This window comes from Theropithecus gelada, chromosome 7a (genome assembly GCF_003255815.1).
Source record: "Theropithecus gelada isolate Dixy chromosome 7a, Tgel_1.0, whole genome shotgun sequence".
In the NCBI taxonomy this organism is placed as follows: domain Eukaryota; kingdom Metazoa; phylum Chordata; class Mammalia; order Primates; family Cercopithecidae; genus Theropithecus; species Theropithecus gelada.
This window is the reverse complement of record NC_037674.1, coordinates 32853445-32880284: the sequence shown is the minus strand read 5'-3', so window position 1 is coordinate 32880284 and position 26840 is coordinate 32853445. Positions and strand designations below refer to the sequence as shown.

General features: G+C 47.5%; 1 protein-coding gene and 1 pseudogene across 2 annotated transcripts in view; one reads left to right on the top strand and one right to left on the bottom strand.

Moving 5' to 3' along the window:
* Positions 1-11022: 11022 nt before the first annotated feature.
* LOC112627491 lies at positions 11023-11470 on the top strand (annotated as a pseudogene).
* A 4282-nt stretch (positions 11471-15752) lies between these two features.
* CGNL1 (cingulin like 1) overlaps positions 15753-26840 on the bottom strand; it is a 176636-nt gene continuing 165548 nt past the window's right edge. Inside the window, exons 15-19 of one of the 2 annotated variants that reach the window (XM_025390494.1) lie at positions 22654-22737; positions 21836-21960; positions 20760-20868; positions 20227-20390; positions 15753-19124 (exon numbers count right to left, since the gene is read on the bottom strand). In XM_025390494.1, coding sequence (XP_025246279.1) covers positions 18989-19124; positions 20227-20390; positions 20760-20868; positions 21836-21960; positions 22654-22737 — 618 coding nt within the window. In that variant the 3' untranslated portion in view covers positions 15753-18988. Of the gene's footprint in view, positions 19128-20226; positions 20391-20759; positions 20869-21835; positions 21961-22653; positions 22738-26840 lie in introns of both variants that reach the window. The other variant, XM_025390493.1, reaches the window with a different exon arrangement.

Sequence of the window (26840 nt, the reverse complement as noted above, 5' to 3'; positions counted from 1 at the left end):
AGTGAGTCTCTTGAGGAAAAGCCAACATCTTATTGGCCATTACCACCTTAGCAGTGGTTACATTGCTATACTAAGGCCAACACCTTGGAAAGCAGAGCATCAGGCTCTGGAGAAAAGGGAAGTAACACAGTGCTTTGCAAACTGCAAAGACCTGAACAAAGGGAACGTTGTTATTATTGGTCCAAAGCAATGGGATTCTGGGTAAAAGTGTGATAGAGGTTCCGCACCAAAGACATCAGATTCATAGGTCAGCAATGCCAATAAAACTCGGCTATCATTAGGAAAACTGTGGCTCACCAAACAGAGCCCATTGTCTAAACAACATGTGCAGTCACAAGACACGCAGGCCTGGTATCCCTGCCAAGAGGGTCACAGTTGTGCTGAAAACTTCCTCCGCACTCTGGAACTGTGCACTGTGGCTGTGAGTCCCTGGCTTTTACAGACTTCATGGTAACTGCAATTAAAAACGCAAGAAACCCTCATACATGACAGGTGGGACTGCAAAGTTACACAGTCACTTTGGAAAACAATTTGACAGTTCCTCAGAAGGTTAAACGTCAAGTTACCTTATCGCCCAGCAATTCTATGCCTGCAATACACCTAGGAGTATTGAAAACATATGTTCAAACAAAAACCTGTATACAAATGATCACAGCGGCATTCTTCATAATAGTTAAGATGTGGAAACAACACAAATATCCATCAATTGACAGATGAAGAAAGAAAATTTATATTTTGTTTGTGTTCTATTTATACAATGGAATACTATTCAGCCTTAAAAAATAATTAAGCACTGATTCATGCAACCATATAGATGAACCTTGAAAACATCATCCTAAGTGAAAGAAATGTCCATAATAGGCAAATTCATAGAGATAGAAAGCAGATTAGTGGTGGCCAGGAGCTGGGGGGTTGGGGTGGGGGGAATGAGAGGTGACAATGGGGATGGGGTTTCTCTTTGGGGTAATGAAATGTTCTGAAATTAAACAGTGGTGATGGTTACGCAACTCTGTGAATGTATTCAAAGCCCATGTATTCTAAACTTTAAAAGAGTGAATAATATGGTATGTAAATTATATCTTAATAAAAGTTTTTTGTTGTTGTTGAGATGCATGGAGTCTTGCTTTCACCAGCCTGGAGTGCAATGGCGCGATCTCAGCTCACTGCAACCTCTGCCTCCCGGGTTCAAGCAATATTTCTGCCTCAGCCTCCTGAGTAGCTGGGATTACAGACGCGTGCCACCACGCCCGGCTAATTTTTGTATTTTTAGAAGAAACAGGGTTTTGCCATATGGGTCAGGCTGGTCTCAAACTCCTGACCTCAAGTGATCCACCTGCCTAGGCCTCCCAAAGTGCTGGGATTACAGGCGTGAGCCACCGTGCCTGGTTGGAAGCTATCATTAAAAGAAAATACCTGAAAACTCAAAGACTTTTTATTCTTTCCTACCTACTGCCCAGAGATCTCTTAGCCTTCCCTCAGTATACTAAAAGTACATGAGTAAATAGCCTGCCAGAAAGGGTGGAATAACCTGGGGACTATTACACCATACAGCAGCCAATTCCATTTTTCTTTAATAACTGGCAATGAACATTCCTAGGCATTTTCATTATTCGTGAAAACTCTGCTTAGAACACAGAACAAAACCAGAGGTACAGGACCAGCCTCTGAAGTTATGCCTCTGGCTTTCGTTGTCTGATTCAGGAAGGAAGAAGGTCAACTCCACAGGCCACACCCTGGCAGGTGTGCGGAGCAGGAGGGGGCCTTCCTGAGAGAGCAAGGAAGTGGGGCGGGAGATATCACTGCTGACGGAAGAGACAAAACCACGTCCAGCCAGGTGCTGCTGTTGCAGTATGGAGTTCCCCTCCGTGATGTGAGCAAACAGAAGACAGAAAACCCCGTCTCACGCTAGGATCCTTTCAAATAGTCTCTTTCCCAGCCAAGTCGACTTTCTGCAACAGTTTCTCCCTTATACACAAAGCTTCTAGCAGAACACCCAGCATAGGGTGGGAGCTCAATGAATATTTGTTTCATGAATTAATAGCAACATTTCTTATGATGGCAAACAAAAAATAAATAACTAAAATGTTCTACAGTGGTCTATTGGGTCACGCATAGCTAGGCAAGTCATTTAATATTTCTATGTGTGTTTTGTTTTTTGTTTTTGTTTTTTTTTGCTAAAATAGAGTAATAGTGCCTATCTCACAGGGTTGTGATGATTAAATGAGCTTGGGTACATAAAACAAATAGAATATTGCATAGCATATAAAAATCACAAAATAAATGTTAGCTATTAGTATTATTATTCCACGGAATACAGTGCAATTGTTAAAACTGTGTTGAAAAAATACATTTTTTGAGAAAATATCTTTTTACACCTGAAAAAATTCACAATAATTTTAAAAATAGGATATGTAATAGCATAAACAATAAGATTCCACATTTTGTGAAATAAATATCCATGTAGAGAAAAAAGTGTACACAAATATACATAAAAATATTTCTAGTAGTCATTTCTAAATAGTGAAACCAAGGGGGACTTTATTATTAATTGCTTATCTATTTTTCAACAGTGAGTATAAATTGAGTAAGCATAAAAATTAATTTAAAATCCAATTGAATCAAAAAAGCATTCATATTATTTGATACAATAATTCCAATCTGAGGATACTATTCTTTTTTAAAAAGTTCCAAATACCAAAAAAAATATTGCCTATAAGAATTAGGTAAAAAAAAATAAAAAATAAAAAAAAAAAAAAAAAAGAATTAGGTGAAGTGTGATTTTTCTATAATTATAGAATAATATATAATGAGTTTAAAAGCTTGATGTTCAAAACAGGCATTAAAAAGCATTACAGCAATGCTTGAAAATATTAGAAAATGCTATCTATATTAAGTTAACTGGGATACAAATGACTAGTATCTGATCTCAAGCATGCAACAAAAGCAATCATTGGCAGAAAGAATAGTTGACTCTCTGCCCTTTGTTGAAGTTAACTGTATTTGTCACCTTTTGACCACAACAAGGTGGATTCTTTCTCAACAGTTTACAAATTAACCAGAAACCCCTAAACTTAACAGAACTTCAATTCTTCCAGGTGGAGGGGTGTCCTATGACATAAAACTAAAATCATTAAATCTATCCAGTCTAGGAAGAGAAAAGCCCGAGAGCAAATACGCTGTCCATGTATGAAATCATAAACGTTTAGATAAATATAGCCCTGTTCATTTATCAAAATGTGAGACAAACAAAAGTTATTTTAATTCTATCAATATTTGTCAGGCACCTGCTACAAACAAAGATGAATAATGAGACAGACTTTGTCCCGGAGAAGCTCACCACCTAATGACGTAGGAAAAAATAACTATAATCAGCTACCCACAGTCCGGAAGCACTGCAAGAGAACAAAAGACCACAGGAGCCCAGGGAAGGGAGCAGTTTGGATTTGAAGCATCATCTAGGAGGTAACCTTTATGCTAAACCTTTACACTGAAGCATGAACATGGTTTCGGTAACCGGCAGACTGAATGGTCAAATTCCAAGCAGGGATGCCATCCTTCACTGAACCATTGATGGGCAGTGGGGGTAGCTGATCACTTTCAGGGCCATGTCCCTGTGCACTTTCACAATGTGTCAGCAGCGCAAGTGGACAACTTCTTGAGAAGTTGCGGGAATGAGGTGGAAGAAGGAAAAGACCTCAACAGCCCAAATCCAAGAAGCAGATCTTTAAGGGTGATGCAGTGTTTTAAAGCCTGCTATATATGAGAGGGGGACCACGCTTAAGCACAGCCCATTTAAAATGTTTTAATTGCCCGTCTGTGCAATAAGACTGAAGCAAACGAATATTGACAAACCAGCTAACATAATCTAGTCTTGCCTTGCATTTATAAAGGCTAGGACGCAGAATTATAACGTTCTGCTTAATTCGAAATGCCTGCTGTCTGAGAGGGGCTATGCTGAGTGCAGGGGATCCCAAGGGACAAAGGCATGGTTCTTTCCCTCAAGGGGCTCCCACCCTGGTGTGAGAGACACACATATCACAATCTCAAAGCCTCGAGGGAGGCACAGGCCTGCCTGGGGGCAGCCAGAAGGTCCTACTCCCACCAACACCATTCACTATCAGAGCAAGGCAGGAAGTCACCAGGATGGACTAGACAGAGGGGGAGGGGTCAGGAGTTAACTCACAACCAATGTTAACAATGGACTCAAAGAAGAAAAGGATGTTAGCCTGGAGAAGAAAGAATGTAGAAGGGGCCTAAGAGCCTTTTTGACTATACAGCCACAATGAGGAAAGTGGGGAGACTGGGTCAGTGCCACACATCCCCAGCAGCAGGCAGAGCAGAGACGATCACGTCCAATATCACAGTCAATTCTGAAATTCTACAAAAATCTACAAAAGAGGGTACAGGAAGAAACCACAAACAGAGCCAACAAAGGATGGGATGAATTCAGGAAGATAGGAGAGCGGGGGCTGAACTTCCACTGCTGGGTCATAAGGGAAACAGAGACGTGAGGACAGACTCTCATGCCTTCCCACACAAGGCCTTGGAGCTGCTGACAAGGCATCTCCCAGATGACGGAACAGGCGTGGCAGGATGCCATCTCGCTCAGGGTAGCACCCGGTTAACGTCAGCACTGGGTCTGGTCAGGGCTGGTCTCTGCGGAGACACAGCGGGAAGTGTGCTGTGAGATCTGGTTAGAGGATGTCAAGAGGACCCCCTTGCCACAGCCTAACCAGTGTGTTCTGGACCCCACGTTTGCCTTTCCAAACTCTAATCCATCCTATCATTGCTCGGGGCTTTTTGACTCTGCTCCTTCCTCCCCTCCCCAAACACATAGAACTTTTTATTCCAAAATCTAGCAGTACATAGTTGGTTAGTAGAAAACAAATCTCAGAACCGGGTGCGGTGTCTCACGTCTGTAATCCCAGCACTTTGGGAGGCCGAGGCGGGCGGATCCCTTGTGGTCAGGAGTTCGAGACCAGCCTGACCAACATGGAGAAACCCCATCTCTACTAAAAAATATACAATTAGCCGGGCATGGTGGTGCATGTCTCTAATCCAGCTACTCGGGAGGCTGAGGCAGGAGAATCACTTGAACCTGGGAGATGGAGGTTGCGGTGAGCCAAGATCGCGCCATTGCACTTCAGTCTGGGCAACAAGAGTGAAACTCTGTCTCAAAAAAAAAAGAAAAAAGAAAAAAAGAGAAAAGAAAATAACTCTCAGAACTTAAAAACAAAAATCAACATATAAATACCCCCCTCAAAAAAAATTTTTTTTTTAATCCTATAATATAACCTTCCCAACCACCTAAAAACCCAAACTCAAAACTCAAAACGTGTTTCTTCTGTCTTTCCTTCTGGAAGGAAGTAGGTCTGCATGGGCCTCCCCATCTCCTAGAGCTTGTACACAGCTGTGAACCTGCTCTCAACAATGACTGGACACTTCCTCTCGGTTCATGGAAAAACTTGCTCGTAATTTTCCAGTTTGACTCAAGCTATCAGCTGGTGATACAGTTTCTTGCCAGCTTTACAGTCATGACATTACTCAAACAGAAACCCTTTTGTAGGTAACCTTGAAAGTTATTAAAAACTATTCTCTTTTTAAAAGAGGGACTTGTTCGGGGGGCGTGGTAGAGGGTGTCTCGACTGGGTCTGGCTGAGGACATCCTGGAAAAGGAACAAGATGCAAGTCATCAATCATCCTCTTATACAACGCATCCTGGAATTTTGAAGAGTTTGATATTGTGGATGGTTTGTATTGTCATTGGCAGCAAAAATGACCTACATTGAACACACAGAAATAGCCCTCCATAGCCTCTGCCTGGGCTTTCCAGGTCTGACCTCCGTGCAGTGCCTGTGGTGCTCTCTGCTGCCACCCAGTGGATATACTGAGAAAGGTCAGGTAGGATGTTTAAACCCAGAGGTTCTCAGTGTGGTCCCCAGACCAGCAGCATCAGCATCAAATTCTTGGTTGTCGCGGCTGGGCGCGTTGGCTCAAGCCTGTAATCCCAGCACTTGGGGAGGCCAAGACGGGCGGGTCACGAGGTCAGGAGATCGAGACCATCCTGGCTAACACGGTGAAACCCCGTCTGTACTAAAAAAATACAAAAAACTAGGCGGGCGCCTGTAGTCCCAGCTACTCCGGAGGCTGAGGCAGCGTAAACCCGGGAGGCGGAGCTTGCGGTGAGCTGAGATCCGGCCACTGCACTCCAGCCCGGGCAACAGAGCGAGACTCCGTCTCAAAAAAAAAAAAAAATTCTCGGCTGTCCTAGAAACTCTGGGAGTGGGCCCAGCAGTCTGTTTTCACAAACCCTCAAGGTTATTCTGATGCACACTCAGGTTTGAGAAGCACTGGTGTGGACTAGGTAGTAATTTGCACCCAGGCATGTGTGAAATGGATCATGAGAGATTTCTCCACTGGGAGAAGCTGATTGTCCTTATTGATGATCAAGGATCACGCCTTTTATAGGAACTAAATTTCACTGGCTATTTTTTTAAAATTACTCATCTTCTCAGAAATGACAAGAAGGCATAAAACCCAACTTCTCTACTTTTTATCCGGAATCTCCTGCTTATAAGCAGCTACTGCTTCCCTGTTACTAAGGGTGGTATTCAAGGTTCTCCAAAAATACGGATCCAAACGTGTTTTCCAGTCTCACTTCCAATAATTCTCCACTTCATTTATTCAAGAATTTAATGCAACTGACTGATCCTCTGAGCCCAGCTTTCATCCCCGTGTTCCCTCTGTTTTTTCCACCAAAGAAGCACCTTTCTAGGAGATTAAAATTTCGTAATAAACCGTTCTAAAATATTGCACCATTTTAAAGCCCTTTTGAATGCCATTTCCTCTATGAATCCTGCCCTGATTGCTCCAGTCAATGACACTCCTTCCCATCATGAACCTCCGCCATACTTCATCTGTACCTCTTTTCTAGTGCTTGAAATTCCATTCCTTGTTTTTTCCGTTCTCAGTGGACATTTCTGATCCCGTTGGGTCCAGAACTGAGCCTTACTCATCTCAACATAAGCCAGTGCAAACTAGGTGCACAGTGACTGCCCTTTGAAAGGTATGCATGAATAACATAGGTCTCTCACAAAATAGCAGCTCACAATAAATGTTGGAATTCAATTTGTTGCAATGCAAATATCGCGACAGTTCACATAAGGGTAACATAGGAGCACCAGATTACCTGGGCAACACCGCGAAGGTAAAGCTTCGTTTGTCCAAAGTCCTCTTTGGCACTTTACCACTGGTGAAGTGGGGCCCTGGATCACAGGAGCCACTAATCTTTTCCTGTGCCACATTTGGGCCAGAAGTGGCCAACAGCTCCCCCTGCTGTCCACCTCAGCTATTACATCAGGACTGTGAAGCCTTCCGTCACCTGTCAGTCTCCTCCTTAAAGAGCCCACCTGAAAACCAAGAAAACTGCACTTCTGCAGTCCCTGGTTCAAAATGCTGTCCCCCACAGGGCCTGAGCCTTTGGTCCAAATCTCCTGTTGCCATCTCAGGAAGATGAGATCTACCTGGCAATATCTCCCTCCCAGGCCACTTCCCCCACTGACTCCCATCCTCACTACCTCCCCCAGTAAGTGTTCATATGTTTAGAGATTTGACCACTGTGGACCTGTTAGGGAAGAAAGATGCACCAGGCCTGACACTGCAGCTGCGGGTAGGGTGCCCTGGAAAGAGAAGCTGAAAGGCAGTGGAAAGCCAGAGGGCAAGGGATCCAGGAGTCCCCGAGAAAAAGGTACAAGAAGCAGAAGAAACAAAATAAACTAGAAACAGTGATTGCCTCTGGGTAAAGCCTGGAGAAATGAGGGCCAAGAATGGAAGACTCACTCTTCATTGTTTTACCCTCCTGTACTATCTGCATTTCTTTTATGTGCTACTCAAAAACCACACTAGATAACAGATAAAAAATTAAAAGGACTCACAAAAGGACAATTTATAAAAGAAACTTCACTAACGATATAAAAATAATTGCCCCGATGAAAGAAAGATTAATCTATTACTCAGGGAGAGAGGTTAATAATCAAAGCTGATGGGAGAGAGAAAGGGAGAAACTGACACATTTGTAATTGCTTGGGTCTATACAAACTAGTAAATCCTTCTGAAAATCAATTTGGGAACTGTATTAGTACGTTCTCACACTGCTATAAAGAACTACCTGAGACTGTGTAACTTATGAAGGAGGTTTAATTGACTCACAGTTCTGCAGGCTGTACAGGAAGCATGACTGGGAAGCCTCGGAAAACTTACAATCATGGTGGAAGGCAAAGGTGAAGCAAGCACATCTTCACATGGCAACAGGAGAGAGAAAGAGAGTGAGGGGAGAAGTGCCACGCACTTTTAAACCATCAGATCTCGTGAGAATGAACTATCACGAGAACAGCATGAAGGGAATCTGCCCTCATAATCCAGTCGCCTCCTACCAGGTGCCTCCCCCAACACTTTGAATTACAATTCAACATAAAATTTGGATCACATAGCCAAACCATATTAGGAACTCTTATAGAGACTTAAATATTTTTTTCTTTCCTCTTCTCTTTCTGGTCATCTAGCCAAAGCAAATTATTTGAAAGATGAAAAAGCTACAGCTATAACAGTATTTGATGTAGGAAGGCAGAATTCCAAATCCTAAACATCTGTTAATATAGGAATAGTATTATAATTAACTGATGATAGGATACATTCAATGGGATGTGATTTTTAAGTGTATTTTTAAAAAGCAGTTTTAAAAAATGATCAAGATTATCTAATATTTATAATGTTAAGTGACAACAAAAACATATACAAATCATATAAACACTGCAGTTGTACCTATGCCTTAAAAACTGTGTAGGAAAAAAAGACTGGAAAGAAATGAGCCAAAGTGCAAATAATGGTTGCATCAGTCTGGTGGGGTTATTTTCCAAATTTTTGGTAATACAGTTACCTTATTCTATATAGAAAAATACATACATAAAGGAAGTAATGAATCTTTTAGTCTCCCCACCTGCCAAGCAGGAGCACACAGGAGGCCTCTTGGCAAATTGAGGTGTTACTCCATTTCAGGACCGTGTATCTAGGAAATGCATACCTAAGAACACACACCACCATGCACGCCTCTAGTTCTGAACTGTTGGAAGAGCTACTCCCAGGATGTAAGGATTCCACCTACTGTGTTGAACTTAAAAGTTTGCTAAGTGTAGTACACACTCCAGTCATAAAGGGTCCAAAGAATATAGCAAAATGAACAAGGCAACTAGCCCCAGCTAGCCCAGGGATGTATGAGCACCCCTCTCACCCATCCAACCATCCAAGGAGGATTACGAGCACCATGCCCATAGCAACAGCAGCCAGGGAAGAACAATGGTCAGTTCCACACCAGAGGTGGGTGTTTCAAGGGATGAATGAGTGTATTAATCAAGGATCCTCAGAGAATAGAACCAATGGGGGGGTGTGTGTGTATGTGTGTGTGTGTGTGTGGAGAGAGAGAGAGAGAGAGAGAGAGAGAGAGAGAGATTTATTATAGGAATTGGCTCATGCAGTTAGAGGTGGAGAAGTCTCATGATTTTCTATCTGCAAGCTGTAATTCAGTCCAAGCCCAAAGGCCTGAAAATAGGGGTGTCGGGGCGATGGGTAGCAGTGATTGTGTAAGTCCCATTCAGAGTTTGAAGGCTGGAGAGCAGGGAGTACTGATGTCTGAGAATGGGAGAAGATGGATGTCTCAGCTTAAGTAGAGAATGAATTCTCTATTCCCCCACCGTTTTGTTCAGTTAGGGCCCTCAGCAGATTGGATGGAGCCTGCTCACCGTGGGGAGGGTCACCTGCTTTCCTCAGTCTGCCAATTCAGAGACTAATCTCTTCTGGAAACACCCTCACAGACACACCCAGAGTTCATGCTTTAACAGCTATCTGGGCATCCCTTAGCCCAGTCAAGTTGACACCTAAAATTCACCATCACATACCAGCTATCTGGGCATCCCTTAGCCCAGTCAAGTTGACACCTAAAATTCACCATCACACAGAAGATGCCACCACTGTTCCACAGGGGAGAGAGTTGGTGAGACCTTGGTCTGTGTGAGCCTGAAACTAGACATGTGGCCACCCAAGGAAAGCGGAAAATGCCACCCCAAAACAGGCTGAGAATTCAGTGTTCTTTCCAATCAATATTCTTTAGTATTTCTTCTCCATACTGGAAGGACAAGGAGAAACAGTGCTCTAGGGTGAAAATGGAGAAAGAAGTTCTCTGGGGCAGTTTTTGGTGTTCCTCTTTTACTGTTTAGGCCTGGTCAGCTCTGGTCCCAAACTTGGACATCCCAGCTCAGCCAAACCTCACCCTGACACTACCTGCCTGGATCCACTCTCCTTACAGTGCAGTTTAGTCACTGTGCCATCGGTCAAGTCAGCCCTTGGGGTCTTACTGCTCCCCAGTGAAGCTCTTAAGGTACTGACTTCCTTTAGACTATTTTTTAAAATAATGCACCCCTAATTACACTTGTGATATTTTAGAATCTTGGTAGAATTTGAGCACCCTACAATATAGCTCCCAGCCTGGCCTGTCCTGGCTCTGCTCCACAGTGTCCCCCTGCCAGCCTTCCCAGTGCCCGAAGACCCCGCTGTCTGGATTCCACTACAGTTTCAAACTCAAGGAGGCGATCTTTTGTCTTTAAAAAAAACACTGCAGGGCATTTGTGAGCACCTCTCTCACCCATCTGACCATCCAAGGAGCAACAGCAGCCAGGGAAGAACAATAGTCAATTCCACGTCAGAATGTCTTGGTTGTTCTCCCAGGTCTTCAAACAGCTGTTTTTAAGAAACTTCTGTCCACCTTTTCTAGTTGTTCTGAGCGGAAGGGTTCAATTTGATACCAGCTACCATGTCATGCCTGAAGCAGAATTCAACTCCTTTTGAAGCGGATGGCATGTAAAGCAACCAGTATTTTAAAAACTCAACATTCAACACTTAATTTACCCAAAGAATTACCATAAAAAAATAAAAACAAGCTTTCACTGCCTGACTGCCGCCATCAGGGGTCGCATGCATGCGCCCAGGAAGGGCCTGTTCCAGTTGGCTTTGCCCTATCACCACAGCGTCCCTACTTGGCTGAAGCTGACATCTGACGACGTGAAGGAGTAGATTTACAAACTGGCCAAGAAGAACCTGACTCCTTCACAAATCGGTGTGATCCTGAGAGATTCACACGGTGCGGCACAAATGCGTTTTGTGACAGGCAATAACATCTTAAGAATTCTTAAGTCTGAGGGACTTGCTCCTGATCTCCCTGAAGATCTCTACCATTTAATTAAGAAAGCAGTCGCTGTTCAAAAGCATCTTGAGAGGAGCAGAAAGGATAAGGCTGCTAAATTCCGTCTGATTCTGAGAGAGCCGGATTCACCGTCTGGCTCGTCAATACTATAAAACCAAGCGAATCCTCCCTCCCAGTTGGAAATACGAATCATCTACAGTTTGTGCCCTGGTTGTATAAATTTGTCTAGGTACTCAAGCAATAAAGTGATTAAAAAGGAAAACAAATGCCTAAATAATCGACATCAACATAGCCCTCAAAAAAACACAATTTTGAATGTAAAAGTCACAGAGTACTATGTACAAGACGCTAAGACATATATGACATTTTAAAACACACAAAACATACTACATGGCGTTCATGGATGCATACGTGTAAAAGTATTTAAAATTGAATAGAATACCCAGCAGATTTGAGAATAGTGGTTGCCTTTGGCAGGGAGTGAGGGACAAAAAGAGAACTTCAATTTTATCTGTAATGTTTATTTAAAAAGGTAAAGCAGACAGATATGAACAGCTGTTAACCACTGTTAATTCTTGGTGGTGGAAACATAAACAAACCAAATCCCTCCATTGGAAATGCCTAGAGATCAGATGTCACACCTTGTTACTTTGCATGCTTCTTCCTTCCTCTTATTTGCTCCTCCCTAAATGTCCACGTTGCTGCTGTTGGTAGCAGAGTCACCATGACTAAGTCCACAGCTAGCTTAACATCTGCCCAGCCGGCTCTGGACACAGGCTGGCACTTCTTAGAAAGCACACGCTCCACATGATGACCAGCGCGGGGGCGGAGGGAGCGCTATGCTTCCGGCCTGCACCCCTCTGGCTCTCACGGGAAATAACCAACCCTGGTTATGTTGGGTGCACCTAACCTTTCCACAGGGCCTAGGAAGGCTACACGACTTTAGTAAGTCCCAAAGCATCTTGCACCTTGATTTTAGAATCCAGCAGCCATGAAAACACAGACAAAAGAAACAATTCTGCCATGAAGGGGAGGAGGTAGTAGAGTGAGTTATTCATTCTCTGTTTCAGAAAATGAACTTGGTTTAGAAAACCATCTACGTGTAAGTCAGGAACAAGCACCGCTCAGGAAGGCCAGAGCTTTGGATTCTACCCAGGCTGGAGGAGGCGGCAGGTTGAAAGGAAGCCAGTTCTGTTTTCTAGTTCTTCGTTCCCTAAATGCCAGAAGCAGCTTTCCCAGGAAGAACAGACAGGGCCATGGGGGAGCCAGACCCTCAGAGGGAGCTTGGGCACCCGTTTTACAAATCCCTTGCCTCGCTCTGCAGGGAGTCCTATGCCCGTCTCCAAAGAGCCTCAGTATTCATGCCCGACGATAGGCAGGGACAGATGAAAGGCAAGGCAGCCCCAGCCACGGAGAGAAGCGAGCAAACCAAGGAGCTGGACTGGCAGGCTTCCCGGCCCTTTCAAAGGCAGCAGGGCCTTTAACTGGAGGCGGCTGGCTTATCTTAATCTCCAAACCCCTTCCTGGAAAACAAGCCCGTCCTAGAAGGGCCAGAGGCCCAGAGGTAGCTGGAGTCAGTGAGTCAGGCTGGCAGCACGCAGCAGGTGGCAGGGGTTTTGCAGAAAGGAAAGGCAGGCCATCTGCCTTCCCTTAGAGCAGGCCTCAGGCTGCAAGCACAGACTTGCAATCTGGCAGCCCAGCCTTTGTGTCCAGTGTCCTCAGTTAGGGAAGCCAGCAGTGACTATTTCAGAGGAGCAGCAGGGTGAGAATGGCCACGGTAAGGTACAGGCCACTGTGGGTGGTTAGAGTGGCAGACCTGGGACTTAGCCACTTTAGCTACTAGTTGGGTGACCCTGGGCAAGTTACTGATCTTTATACACATTTCCTAACTCGCCAAAGTGGGTAATGCCACCTACCTCACAGGGTGCACATTAAATCAGATAAAGTGCAAAAGATTCTTGGCCCATAAGGTTTGCCCAATTATGGCTTCTGCCCTGTTAAAGGATCTTAGGCATTAGTAAAGAACCATTCCCACTGCCCCAATATACTACTGGGTCTGTTCCCATAGTAAAGTTGTACCGTCCCTGGGTGGGGTCCAGAAGAGATGCCCGGGATCTCTGTATGTGGCAGGGGCACTACCCACGACCTGCACACACAACCCTTCCCATCTCCAGCCCACCACACACTGCGTCAAAAGGCTGGGTCCTACTTCCACAGCTGTAGCCCTGCTACTCACGGGAAAGGCGGGGGGCTGAGGCATCCCCCTCCTTCCAGATGAGCTCTGCACATGCCCGTCAGTCCCAAAGCTTGCTGTGACCCACAAGGTTTCTCCCTGTCTGGACACAGGTCAGCCTCCTGCCCACTCACGGGAAGGCAGAGCCCATTCCCACTGGGACCACTCCCCTGGCTTGGCAGAGACTATGCTGCCACCTCCAGGAAGGCAGTTCCCTGCTGCTGAGCCCGGGCCTCCAGCCTCCAGCCCAACAGCCAGTACTCGGGCGAAAGGTCTGATTAGCAAATCATGAGGAAAGACAGACACATTGGGCATCACATAAATATAGAAGGACTTAATATTGACAAGTCATTTCCATTTAGTTTAATAACAGTTTTGTAGCCCCACTGTAAGCAGGTAAGGTCCTAGACCTTGTTCGCCGGCGGTGCCTGGTCCACGCTGGCAGGTGCTAATTGTGGGCTGTCTACTCACTCTATGTGTGGCTGACAGCAAAACGCCCAACTTCCCTGAGACTCGGCTTCCTTACCTCCCAAAAAACCAGTTTCCGCCTTTCTTCAAAAATCGTTTAATTGCATTTACCCAGCAAACCTCTGGAATCACACTTCCCGTTCCCTAGGAGCTGTTGACAACTGTGGTGAGACCAAGTGAGATCCTGTGCAGTGGGAACCTTGCAACTCTCCCCCCACACCACATTCAACTTACTGCTGAACGTCTCTGTGACCTGCGCTTCTCTAGCTTTCATAACCCAGGGAGGGGCACACACTCCAGCCTTTCTTTGTTGATGGAGACGGGCTGGGTCTCAGTCATGCCCGTGAAAGTCAGTGACAATCTTTAGCCCTATGTATTCGGCAGGTCTGAAGGCAGAACCAAGGCATGTGGATCCCTCTGCAAAGCCTAGAACGTCTGAATTTGGGGCTGTCACGCCCCTGAGAGGCACCTGCTGTCAAGTCATTTCTCCCCAATCATTTGAAGATTTACAACGGAAACATTTCTGGCTAATGACAGTCTTCCAACAAAGACAGGCTGCCCGTAACTATCCACCAGCTCAGAGGAGGAATGCTGAGAATGTGAAGGAAATGAACTGCCGGCCTGGGGGAATGTTTTTGCTTTGGCTCTGGGCCTTCGGACTCACATTCTTCCTGGGGACCTGAGGGAAAGGTATCCACTCAGAATCTCATTCCCACCAAGAGGACATCGGTAGAAGGGCCAAATACAGAGGCCCAAATACAAAAGCAAATAATGCTAAAAAGGGTGACTTTTACTACAAATTAGAAAATTATGTACCTCAATATACCAATATACCTGACTTTTTACAAAAAAAAAGGAAACAATCTATACAAAGGCTTTACACTTACTAAAATTAGAAAATCTCATTTACATTAGGTTACCCTTTCCAATTAGAATGAGGAGAATCAGTGCTGCCAGAGAGCTGGAGGGAAGGTCCTCTACATTGACCTGGAGGCAGAGGCGGTTGTGTACAGAGCTCTGGACAGGACACAGCAGTGAGCCATCAGGTGGCTCAATGAAGGGCTGGTCTGGTGAGTGGGCAGTGTGGCAGGAACCCACCAGGGCAGGGACCGAGAGGAACAGCAAGAGAAAGCCATGACTACCCCCCCCACACTTAGAACTAGAGGCTGAAGGAGAGATCACCCAAGTCCCAGGGGAGCCCACCTGAAAATGCCACACAGAGCAGGGCGTGATGGACACATACCCAGAATTCCACCTGCTCCCACTGGCTGAACCCAACCAGAGCGGCCATCAAGGAATCCAGGGCCTATACGGGTCACCCTTCCGGGGGACAGAGCAAAGAATAGACAGATCTGATGACAATGATCATCGTCAGTCCCCTTCCATGGGGAAGCTGTTTTGCTTTCTGTAAAATAGAGACTGTGGTGCCTGCTGTGGGCCTGGTGTGAGATCGAGAGAGATTATGTGCCAACTATGATTGCAGAAGACCTCGAATTTAGGAAAAGGGGTACACAGGGGGCTCCTGTTTATTCTGTAATTAACATTGAACATGCTCCCTCTTTTGCCATTTTCTGGAACGGGCAGTTTGGATTTCTCAGAATATCACAAGAATCCAGGGCCATTAATTCCCTCCACATTCACCACTGACCAGTCCCCACCCTTCTGTTTCAGAAACCGGTCCCAGGGCTGGAAGGCCTCCAAGTTCCACTTCCCTCAGTAGCTCCCAGCCACTCACCTTGGCAGTTTCTTAGAGGACACGGAGCCAAGCTCTGGAGAAAACAAAGAAGTCACAATCACAGGAGAGTCAAAATTCCCATTGGGTGACAGTATTTATTGAAAGGAAATCTTGCTTTATCCAGGAATTCACTTACATGGAGGTAGCTGCAAGGAGAATGTCTCTTTCCCATGACAACCCAAAGCAACCAAACCATACCCCAAAGCAGAAACCCAATGGGATAAGCCACCTGGCGTTGTAGACCACCACTCAGAAGCAGGAAAAACCACAAAAGATACAGGATGATTGTCTCTTCAGTATTGCATTTGGCCATGTATGTGTTTTTACATAAGATATATTTTTCTTTTTAAGCTAGCTAAAGAAAATATTCTTGATTGGGGTTAGTTCTTAAAGAAAAAAAAAAACAGAAAAAAAGTACGTATATATAATAAAATTAAAGAACGGTAGCATGTTATACCTGGAAAGGACCGTGGGCCCTAATCTTCGCTTTGTTCCAGGCAATCCATGGCTCTGAGAGTGAGCACACTGTCAAGGTCACTGGGGTGAGATGAGCTGGGACTTGAAAACCCTTGTCTTAACTTCCAGTCTCTTAACTCTTCCCACTCCACCATACCGCATGCGTTGCCAACTCCCTCAGAGTGTAGGATAGCACAATTGTCAAAATGCGTAACAGCCTATTTTTAGGGTAATGATGCAAGTGTTTTGAAAAGTGACCTCTGTTCTCTTTGCATGGGCCGTTTTGCTTCTTGTAGCCAGCCCCATGGCTACTGGAAAGAACTGACCAGAATGAGGGGCAGCCACTTTCTCACAAACCGAAACAGACACACGCTCCCCAAGTTCTTGGGCGTGCTGACCTTCCCCAGTTCCGTCTCTAGGTATGAGTGGGCTGAGGCTTCTCTAGGCAGGCTTATTGGCTGATGTCAAACGATGGCGGAAGCAGCAGGGAAATTATGAACATATCAAGGGTCAAAGTGAGCTCTAGGGAACTAGGCTTGTCACGTCCTCAGGAGGACAGAGAGACAGAGGGCTTGAGTACAGAGGTGCTCGACCTCCATGTCGATTTGTTTGATTGTCATCTACCACCCCCTTTCCCGACACTGAGCTCCAGGAGGGAAGGAATTTGTACCTGTTTAATTCACTGCTGTATTCTCTGTGCCAAGGACTGTGCCTGACACATCATCGATGTCCAATAAATATTTGCTAAATGAGTGAATGACTAAAGGGAGGAACACCCCACACAAGCAAGCAGAGATGAGAATCACCCCCGGCTGTGGTGAGGATGACAGTGACCCTGTAGACGTGGAAGGGGCTTGGCTCTCTGGCTCCAGACTCCCACTCTTAAACTGGGCTGACCACTCTGAATCCTGTCGGGTGGGCTCTGACCTGGCGCAGGTGGGACCCCATGGCAACTGTCATGGAGTTCTCTGGCCCACAGGCTTCCCGCCTATTGGGATGGTTGGGGACACTGCTGAAGTAGCTAAACACTACCACCTCTGTCCCATATATGTCACCAACTCACAGGGTCCTCTCCCTGGCCACATCCTGTCCCATACTCTGACCTGTGGAAGCCCAGCTGTGACTGGGCCTGGCCTGTGGGTATGCCTGGAGACTGCCACATTGTGAGGTGACACAGGAAGGCCAGGAGGAAGTCCCCAGATATCTAGCATCCTCCCGATGCCATGCTCCCTGAAGTTCCTCTCCAGCCATGTGGCCTTGCCCACAGACCTCAACAACTCCCTGCGACCTGCTGCTGGCAATGTCTCTTTGTCCCAGGAAACTGGAAGGAGTTCTCCAGTTTGCACAGACACACCTCTGCCTGACTTCTGCTTCTTTCCTCCCTTCCTCGACATAAACCTGAGATCCTGCTCAATCCACCTCTTGCCCACACATCCCCCAGCTTTCAAGAACTTCTCTGTCTTCCTTCTCACACTAGGCCCCCCACACACACCTGCCTATCTCCTCTCTCCTCTCCCCTCCCCCATGACCTCATCAGACACCTCCCACCTCATTCTCATACCTAAGTCTATGAACCTTTCCCCTACACCCTCCTATTCCCCCGATCCCAAAAGCTTGCTGTGGGAGGAGCGGGGAAAGGACCAGTAAGACATGACCACATGGCCCCATCCTTCCAAAAACGGCCTCATTTGTTGAAGGCCTTACCTACAAGTCTCCCTATCCAATCTGCGTAAAAGAAATTGCAATCAGTGACTGGGAACAGGTCTCAGAACGTTCAGAAATTATAACAGAATTCTAGATAAAAGAAGCAAACAAGGCCATAGCTACCGTCACAGACACGAGCAACCTTCTGGCTTTCCCCTGTGCCAGTGACGTGTTTACCCAGACCGTGTGAACTGCTCTTCTCAGTCTTAGCTATCCGTGACCACTACAGTTCTTTTTTTACAACCTTCGTTTCCAAAGTGGTCTTTATTTGACTTTTTCTCTCTCTCACCTCTGCTCCTCAATACTTAAAATCTAATAGCTTCATATTTTAAAAAAGAATACTCAATGGCTGCGCACGGTGGCTCATGCCTATAATTCCAGCACTTTGGGAGACTGAGGCAGGTGGATCACTGAGGTCAGCAGTTTGAGACCAGCCTGACCAACAGGGTGAAACCCCTTCTCTACTAACACAAAAAATTAGTCAGGAGCAGTGACGGGCGCCTGTAATCCCAGCTACTTGGGAGGCTGAGGCAGGAAAATCACTTGAACCAGGGAGGCAGACGTTGCAGTGAGCTGAGGTTGCACCATTGCACTCTAGCCTGGGCAACAAGAGTGAAACTCCATCTCAAAAAAAAAAAAAAATACTCAATATAGGTGTGTGAACTTTACAAACCAGCCATCCTACCAAGCCTCCATCACATTCCAAATGCAACAGCAGCAGTCTGTGAGAAGGTCTGCTTTAAAATATGTACAAGCTATACATCGTTTCCTCCCTGCACGGTGCTTTTAAATAAGTCCTAGCCTTCTGGACCCTTTGTCTTGGTAGGGGAGTTAGGACGGGGGCAGGGACAGCAATGCAAATAGTGACTGTGGAACAGGGGCCTCAGCCTACCAAAGTGTATCTCTCACAACACCCCAGGGGGTGGTGGCTCCTGTTCCTCAGGCATCCCAACATTTTAAACTGCAAAAGCTTCCTGTCAAAGACCCACTGAGAGACCCTGGCGAGGAATGTAACACTGAGGGGCTGGCACGCTGTGTAAAGAGGTGGCGATGGTCTCGGTGGCAGACGGACGCTCCCCTCCCTGCCTCCCGCTTTGGGCGGCTGTAGCTCCTGCAGGGATGACAGGCACTTCCATAGCACTCAGATCTGACTGGCGGTGGTGCCGTCCTTGGAGAAGGTGTAGCTCAGGGGCGCCTCGTAGAGGCTTCCCCCGTCCGTGCTGAGGTCATCGTCGTCATCCATGTCATCCAGCACTTTATTTGGCAGCTTCTTCAGTCTGCTGAAACAACAAGGGGCATGTTTCCTGGCCCTGGGCCGGGGCCCATCACTAATTTGAAGATAAAGGAAGGGTTTTGGGTTGCTGTCCCTGCATCCCACTGAGTGGCACAGAAAAGAAACACATGAACTTAACAGGTGATGTTCCCTTCAGCCACAGGGAATCCACTGCCCCCATTTCAGTATGGAAAGCCCATCTTGATGGAGTGGGCCAGGTTGGGACAGGATCAGTAATGTTGATTTCCCCAGGCTGTCATTATTGATCTTGTCTTAATTTAAAATTTTGGTATCTTGTTCACCATGGATTGCATGCATTATCTTTTAAATATTGCATTTAAATGTTATCTATCTTAATTATTGAGATTTTTGGTGCCCTCTTAAATGCTGCACCCTAATGCCAACCTTGGGGCCAGTGACCTGATAGGCCCTGTTTTACAGGATTCTCAACGGGCTGGAGCCTTCTGTCCATTGATGAGAACTACCTGGGCAGCCAGCACAGAGCCCCATGTCACAGCCAGTCTCCAAGAAAAGCTCAGCTCTATGGTTAGCAAGAACCTAATCTCATGAACCTTACCTCATACCCTAGAGAGAGACCCTGGAGCAGAAAAAGCAACCCACACAGTCCCCAGCCCTCCGCTCCACGCCCCCATCCTTAGGACCACAGCAGACAAGCTTCAGAGAGCTGCTCTCTCCTGGAAACCAGGCTTAGGGAATCCTAGTCCTCATGAGGACGCAAACCAGAACTTTACCTTATTTCTCCCTAAGTCAGACAAAAGCCCAGGCTGACCCAGGAACTGCCCCTCCATGATGGTGTGAGCTAGTCTTACCTGCCTTAAGCCTCTGTTTCCCCTTCTGATCAACAGGGATGGTATCTGCCCAGCTGGCATCGGGGCATTGGTATAAGAATGACATGCATGAGACCCTACTGCCCATGTAGGGTGACTGAAGTGGACAGAACCACCTCCACTTCTAGGATAAGATAACCCCAAAAGCAACAATGAGGAGCTGGCTTGAGACAACAGGAGTGCGAATGCTCTGAAGGCAGAGCCTGCTTCAACCGTGGGGAGATTATCGGGCCCTTTTTGGCCTCCACACCTGCCCACCTTAAGTCCTTCTTCATGGAGCTGAGTTGGCCCTGCAGGTGCTCATTCATGTCCATCTGCTCCTCCAGCTCCCTCTGCAGCTTCTTTTTAGAACTTTCCAGTCTGTCGATTTCCTCCTCAGCCTCCTCCACCTGCCGCTTCATGGCTTTCAAACGCAAGCTCAGCTGCACCAGGACAGAGTGTGGGTTGACTGCCGGCTGATGGCCCAGCCCCAGCACTCAGCTCACCCCAGGTCCAGCCACCATCTCCCCCAGGCAACCAAGACATGGGCAATGGGGCAGCCAGTCTCTTGGGAAACATGGAGAGCAGGCGGTAAGACAAGGTGACTCTTTAAAAGCCAAACTCAGGGTGTAGAATTTGCTATCTCCTAATTACGTAGGCGAGAAGCCCCCATTCTATGATGTGACTAGGTGCGTGGAAAGGGAGGAACCAGCCCACTCACACTCCACTGCTGCTTGGGGAGGCCTCCCTTGCTCCCCCAGCCTGAGACGTGCAATCTCAGCTACGAGCGAATGCACACAGAGGCTCCCTACCTGGTCCTTCTGATCGGTCAGTGACAGGTGCTCATCGTCCACCTGCATCACCAGCTCCTTCACTTTCCGCTCCAGCCGCCGGTTGCTGAGCTGAAGGCTGGCCCGATCCCTGGAAGGGAGGAAGCAGAACCAAGAACCCTTTCACTCCCATGCCTGCAGGGGGCCCAGCCCAGGCTGTGGAGAAGGGGAAACTCCAAACAGGGGTACCTGGTCAGCTCAAGGCTTAGGGTCAGGGAAACACAACTGCACAGGAGAAGCAGCTGCTTGTGAGAGAGGTGAGTTAACGGGGTTCGGAGAAGGGGAGTGACTGGCCCAAGGCTGCAGAATCAGCGAGGGGCTGAGCTGGGGCTAGACCTGCCTGGAGTTCCTGAGCTTTACTTTGTAAGGCAAGAAGTCACAAACTGCAGATGTCTTGTGTCTACTCCAGGCTGTTCTGGCCTGACTCCCCAAAAGTCCAGCTAACACAATAGATAATGTAAAACGTCCAATGCCGGCACACCACGCCCCTTTTAGGAAGGTGAGGGGCCGGGAGTCAGAACTACAGCTGGAAGGCTGCTCAAGTTCAACCTGGTGCTGGCCCTCGGGCTGCCATTCAAGAGTTAGCTGCAGAGAATGGAGTTGTTGGAAAGGAGCGTGCTCACTTGATCCCATGTCCCTCCCACCCACGGGGGAAGGACCTGCCCCATCTCTGACGGGAGGCTAGTCGGCCTCTGCTTAAATACACCTGGCCTCCAGGGCAGAGTCAGCCTTCTGGCTTGTAATGTGGCTCAAACTCGGTAGTTTCTGAGGCAGTCTGTACTATGGGAAAAGGGACAGCAAGTACAGTGGCACCGCCATGGACTGAGAAGTGGGGGTCCTAAGCTTTTACCCAGCTACACCAGTATCCAGCCAGGCTACCTTACTGAAGTCACTTATTTTGATGGGTCTCTGTTTTCTCATCTATAAAAGTAAGGTTGTAGTTGCTCTGCCTTCCTCACAGGCTATAAGGATCGGGAGAGATCCCAAATGTGAGAGCACATTGCGATGGAACTGTCACTGCCCACTGGGGCCTCTGCACTGCAGTGGGCCCGGCTCACCTCTCCTCACTCTCCAGGCGGTCCTCCAGCTCTGCAATCCTGGCCTCCATCTGCACCACCAGCCCCTCTTTGCTGGACCTGTAGGAACCTTCCAGGTGGATAATCCGGCTCTTTAAGTCCTTGTTCTGGAAGAACATAGGGAGACCGTGAGGGGCTATGTGTCTGCCACGCTCTGTGCAGGGCAGCGAAGAACACGGGGCAGAACCTGGTGTTTGGTCGCTGCCTGCGATGAGGCTGCTTTCTGCACCAGGGCCTGTGGCCTGGAAACCGGGGGAACCCAGAGATGTTTCCAAGGAAAGCCCTTGAACTCAGCTGCAGGTCAGAAGAAGAGGTTCTATCACACTCCCTCATAAGCCTGAATGAAATTTTTGCCATGTCCTAAGACTCCCGGATGTCAAACAGGCTTTGCCTTGCCCTATAAACCTACAGGGGGACAGGAGAAACAGGCTCCTTTGCCAGTCATGGGCAGTGAAGAACACGAACAGAAATCATGTAAAAGAAATAATGACCCAATGAAGCTTTCTTAGCCACTCATGTGTTTGATGACATGGATTCTTTTTCATTCTCTTTACATTAGAATTTAGCCCTCTTCAGGATCTAGAAAATAACACATGCAATTCCTCCTCCCCTAGCTGCCGAACTTCCATGCAGATTTCCTATCACCGAGAGAAACAACTCTGGAAAAGGACTGTTACCCCCCAGAGGTCTTGGGATGCCAAGTAAAGGAGGGACCTCCAAGGGCTTCTAGTTCAGAGCAGCGCAGTGGGGGAGGGTTAGCCGATGGAGGGGGAGGCAGCTCCCAGGCCAGCTGCCCTCACCTGCCTCTCCAGGGAAATCTTGTCACACTCCAAGTCTTGCCTCGCAGCTCTCTCCTGAAGTAGCTCATTCCTCACCTGCTCCATCTACAGCAGACAGAACAAAAGCCCGGAGGTCAGAAGGACTGTGCCTGGATCTTTTGTACTGAAACGGTGGCAAGGAACTGAATGTCGACTCCCACTTTATGAAGGGGGCTGCCCTACCCAGCCCCTTGTGCCATCTGCTCTGGGGCACAGGATCTGTTTCTTAGTTCTTTCTTGGTTTCTCGATGACTGAAATACTGGCGATACAAATAACAGTAAGAGTCAAAGCTAGCCCTGCTGCTAGGGGTTGAACTGTGTCCCCTGAAAAAGATATGTTGATGCCCTAATACCCAGTACCTCTGACGTGACCTTATTTGGAGATGGGGACTTCAGAGAGGCAATCAAGTTAAAAATTAGGTTATGAAGGTGGGCCCTAATCGAGTATGGCTGGAGTCCTTTAAAAGGAGGAAATTTGGATGCAGAGACAAACATGTACAGAGGGAAGACGGACACAGGGAGGGCGCTCTGGGGAGATAGAGGATTGGGGTGATAGGTCTACAAGCCAAGGATTGCCCAAAGATTGCCAGAAACCACCAGGAGCTAGGAGGAGGCAAGGAAGCATTTCCCTACTGGTCTCAGAGGCAGCATGGCCCTGGTAACACTCTAATTTCAGATTTCTGGCCTCCAGGACCATGAGACAATAGATTTCTGTTGTCTAAGGCACGCAGGTTGTGTTACTTTGTTACAGCAGCCCTAGAAAACTGGCACACCTGCTTAGACTCCACAGGTAGGATCCTATGACACCCCCTGAACAACCCTCAGAAGGAGGTAACAGTACCTCTGCTGAGGATACTAAAGCCTCCAAAAGTCAATCAACTTGCAGTGACCCACTGTCTAAATTTGCCTGGACTGAGGATGTTCTCAGGCTGTTTCTATGCTAAACGGAGACAGTCCCAGGTGAACCAGGATGAGTCAGTCACTCAACTTCCCCGAGAGGTACCTAACCAGGAATGGGGGAGCTAGCATTCAACGGCACTCCTGACTGCTGCATTATAAGCTCAAATTGCAGAAAGGGCTTCCCAGAACCGTGAGCGTATCTCAGACACTGCTAGATTTCTCCTTTTTTACGCCAGAAACGAAAGTCAGTAAGAATGCTGGGCGACTTCAGGTGACCTGACAAAGGCTGAACACTCCTGAGGGTTTCCTCTATGCTCAGGAAAGGAAACTGGCTGCGTAGCACCAGAGAAGAAATCCCATCACCTGACCATCAGCATCTCGTTTCCTGATTGCCAGTGGTTTGCGCAGGAGTAAAATGAATTATCAGAGGCGGAGGCTCCAGACCCTGTTGCCAGAACTGTCCAGCAGAGGGCAGCCTGAAGAAGCCAGAAGAATCAAGCTAAGCCAGTAAAATAAAACCATGTTTTCCTTCTTAAGGATGAAAAACAAATTCCAGGGTCCAACATGGCTAAGAGGTGCACACACAGCCCCTGGACACCAGGGCCTGGAGAGTGTTTGACACAGGCTGACTTGGCCTGGCCTCAAGTTGAATTTCGCCACCTGTACATGCACCCCAGTGAGTAAAAGATAAGCTCGCCCCTTCCTCACTGTCTCCCAGGGAGAGCAAGAACTGGAATCCCAGGAATAGCCAGAGGAGACACCCCACATTGGGCCAGGTTTGCATTTGCTCCCTGGCTCCCCTTGTCCTGACCTAGGTGTGTCACACAGCATGATGTCACTGGCCCAGAGTGGGCGACAGGGAACGGGGCGAAATGATGCTGCTGGGACAGGCAGGGTTGGGACACAAAGGCCTCCAACACCACAGGGGGAAGCTGGGCCTCTGCCCCTAGGTGAGAGGGGGGTACCAGGTGGTCCAAAGAAAATGCTCACATTTTAGAATTCCTAACTGGCAGGCATCTAATTCATGGAGGTTCAGAATGTTCAGCAGAGGAAATGGAGGCCTAGGGCGGCGGTTAGGCAAGTAACCTGAGGATCAGGGCTAGAGCCAGGCCAAGCCCCTGCACTGCCCGTTACTTCATGGCTCTGCCTCTGGACCAACTAAGTGGGAAGGATTCCAATAGACGTAGAGTTCAAATGCAGCTGTAGCAGAAACATCCAGGCACAGACGGGCAGTCCAGCCTCCTTACGGCGTCTTGCACGGAGAACGGAAAAATGCTAGCAATGGCCAGGACCAGCAGGCAGGGCACGGCCACCCAACTCGGGCCCGCTCCTGCTCACGAATCACACACTGCACAGAGGGCACCAGAACAACTGCTGTCACTGTGACCCCAGCACAAAGTGCAAGGGGAATGAATGCGGACTCACGGCCCTGCTTCCAAGGTGGTTTCTGAACCAGCTACCAACACCTCACACGTGGAGGTCATCAGAACAGCTGGGCCACGGGACTGAGGACGGACGTGCCTCCCAGCGGCAGCCGTTCTGTTCATATGCCCAGGGCAGTGCCCGACACTTCACTGAGGACGTGATTAAATTTCCACTGTAATGGGAAGTGATTGCAAACAGCAGTGGCCCAGCTTGTCCTGCTAGCTCTCCCAGTCCCTCACCTGTGACCTTGTTGATCTAACTGCTGGGATACAGACTCCTAAGCAAGGAACTTGATTGAATGAGACAGCCTGTAAGTGTCCCCGAGCTGGCCAACGATACAATAAAAGCACAACCTGGTGCCTCCTCTACCATTCAGGGTAGAGGAACTCTCCGAGGCAGATGTTATCACCCTGAGTTTCCAGGTGGGAGGTCCAGAAACAGCTGCTGAGTCAGAGTTAGGTGGAAGCAGCTTTGGGAGTCCAACCTAGGTTTTCTCAGAAAAACTCATACACTCTTTTCTCCCCTCCCCATTGTGTCTTCACAAACCTGTAGGACCTAGGACTCTCGATAAAGGAAAAAGACCCACAAGGAGGAGAGTTCGGGCAGGGGCTTTGGAGCCCGGAAGGAGAACGTGCCTATGGTGGAGTGAGGCAGAGTGCAGAGAGCGTGTGGAGGGATTCCAGGATGGCCAAGTAGTCACACAGCCCTGGGCCCAGCCTGGGGGTTCAGGACAAATCTTGCCACGTAAAGCAGCAGCCACTGGCCACAGTCTTGCACCCTCAGTGCCAGTGTCTGAAAATTCTGGATCCCACCAGGAAACAGACTTCCCTGGGCAGAGCAGCATTTAGCATGGCGGCATCCTGGAGGGTCCCCACAGGTTCAAGACCTCCCTGGAGGACCCCTGGAGAGACTGAGGATAATGGTGACTCTCCAAAGGAAAAAAAAAAAAAAAAAAAAAGGAATTATTTATCCCCCACCACAGCCCCTTAAAAGATGGCTATTAAAATGGAAATGTAAAATAAATCAGAGTGAAGAACAGGAAGGAATAAATGTGTAGCCATAAAACTTAACAGTTACTGTGACCTGAGCAGGCAGTCCCTTTTCTTGAGTCCTTGCAAACCTGGGCTTTTGGCAAACATGATAGGCTTCCTTCAGTTCTTCAAAGGACAGCCTGACATGAAATTCTAAAGTAAATCCACCAGGTGGAGCCTTATACAAGGAATACTGCGTGGTGTTATGGACAATGCCCCAAGAATGATCAGTTTCACCATAAACCCAGAAGTATCCTGTGTGTCCCTGCTGTTAGCTGTCCTCAATGCAGTGATCCCAGGACTAGGCCCCTTGACTTGGGAATATTGTAAACCAAATTGTTACCCTAAGCCCACACTGGCACCTGCCCTGGGGTGGTGGTGAGAGGCGGGGGGAACTATGGCTTGGCTGAGCCAGCCTCGTGGACCAGAGGAGAGTAAACTCGAGGCTGGGAAAGTATTTCTTTATATAAGCTTAGTGCTTTATATGCTGTTTACCCTTCAATTACATTAAATAGCATGAACAAAAATTTGCCAGTCAAATTTAAAACAGAATAGGAGCTGAAGGCAAAAGTGGATAGCAGCTGGATTGAAAGAATGCTAAGTATCCTGAGTATTTTGATGGGAAATCACAGTATCAGATTCCAGTGGATTTTATGTCAGAGACACCCATGTCCTGAGCCAGCTCTCAGGATTCTAAGTAGCTGCCTTTCAGGTTAATGGAAAGCCAGAGCTATCTGTGATGGCCAATAACAATACTGAACCCCATCACCTGTGTTTATCATTGGGCTGTAAAGAGGTTGGCAAGCCCACACT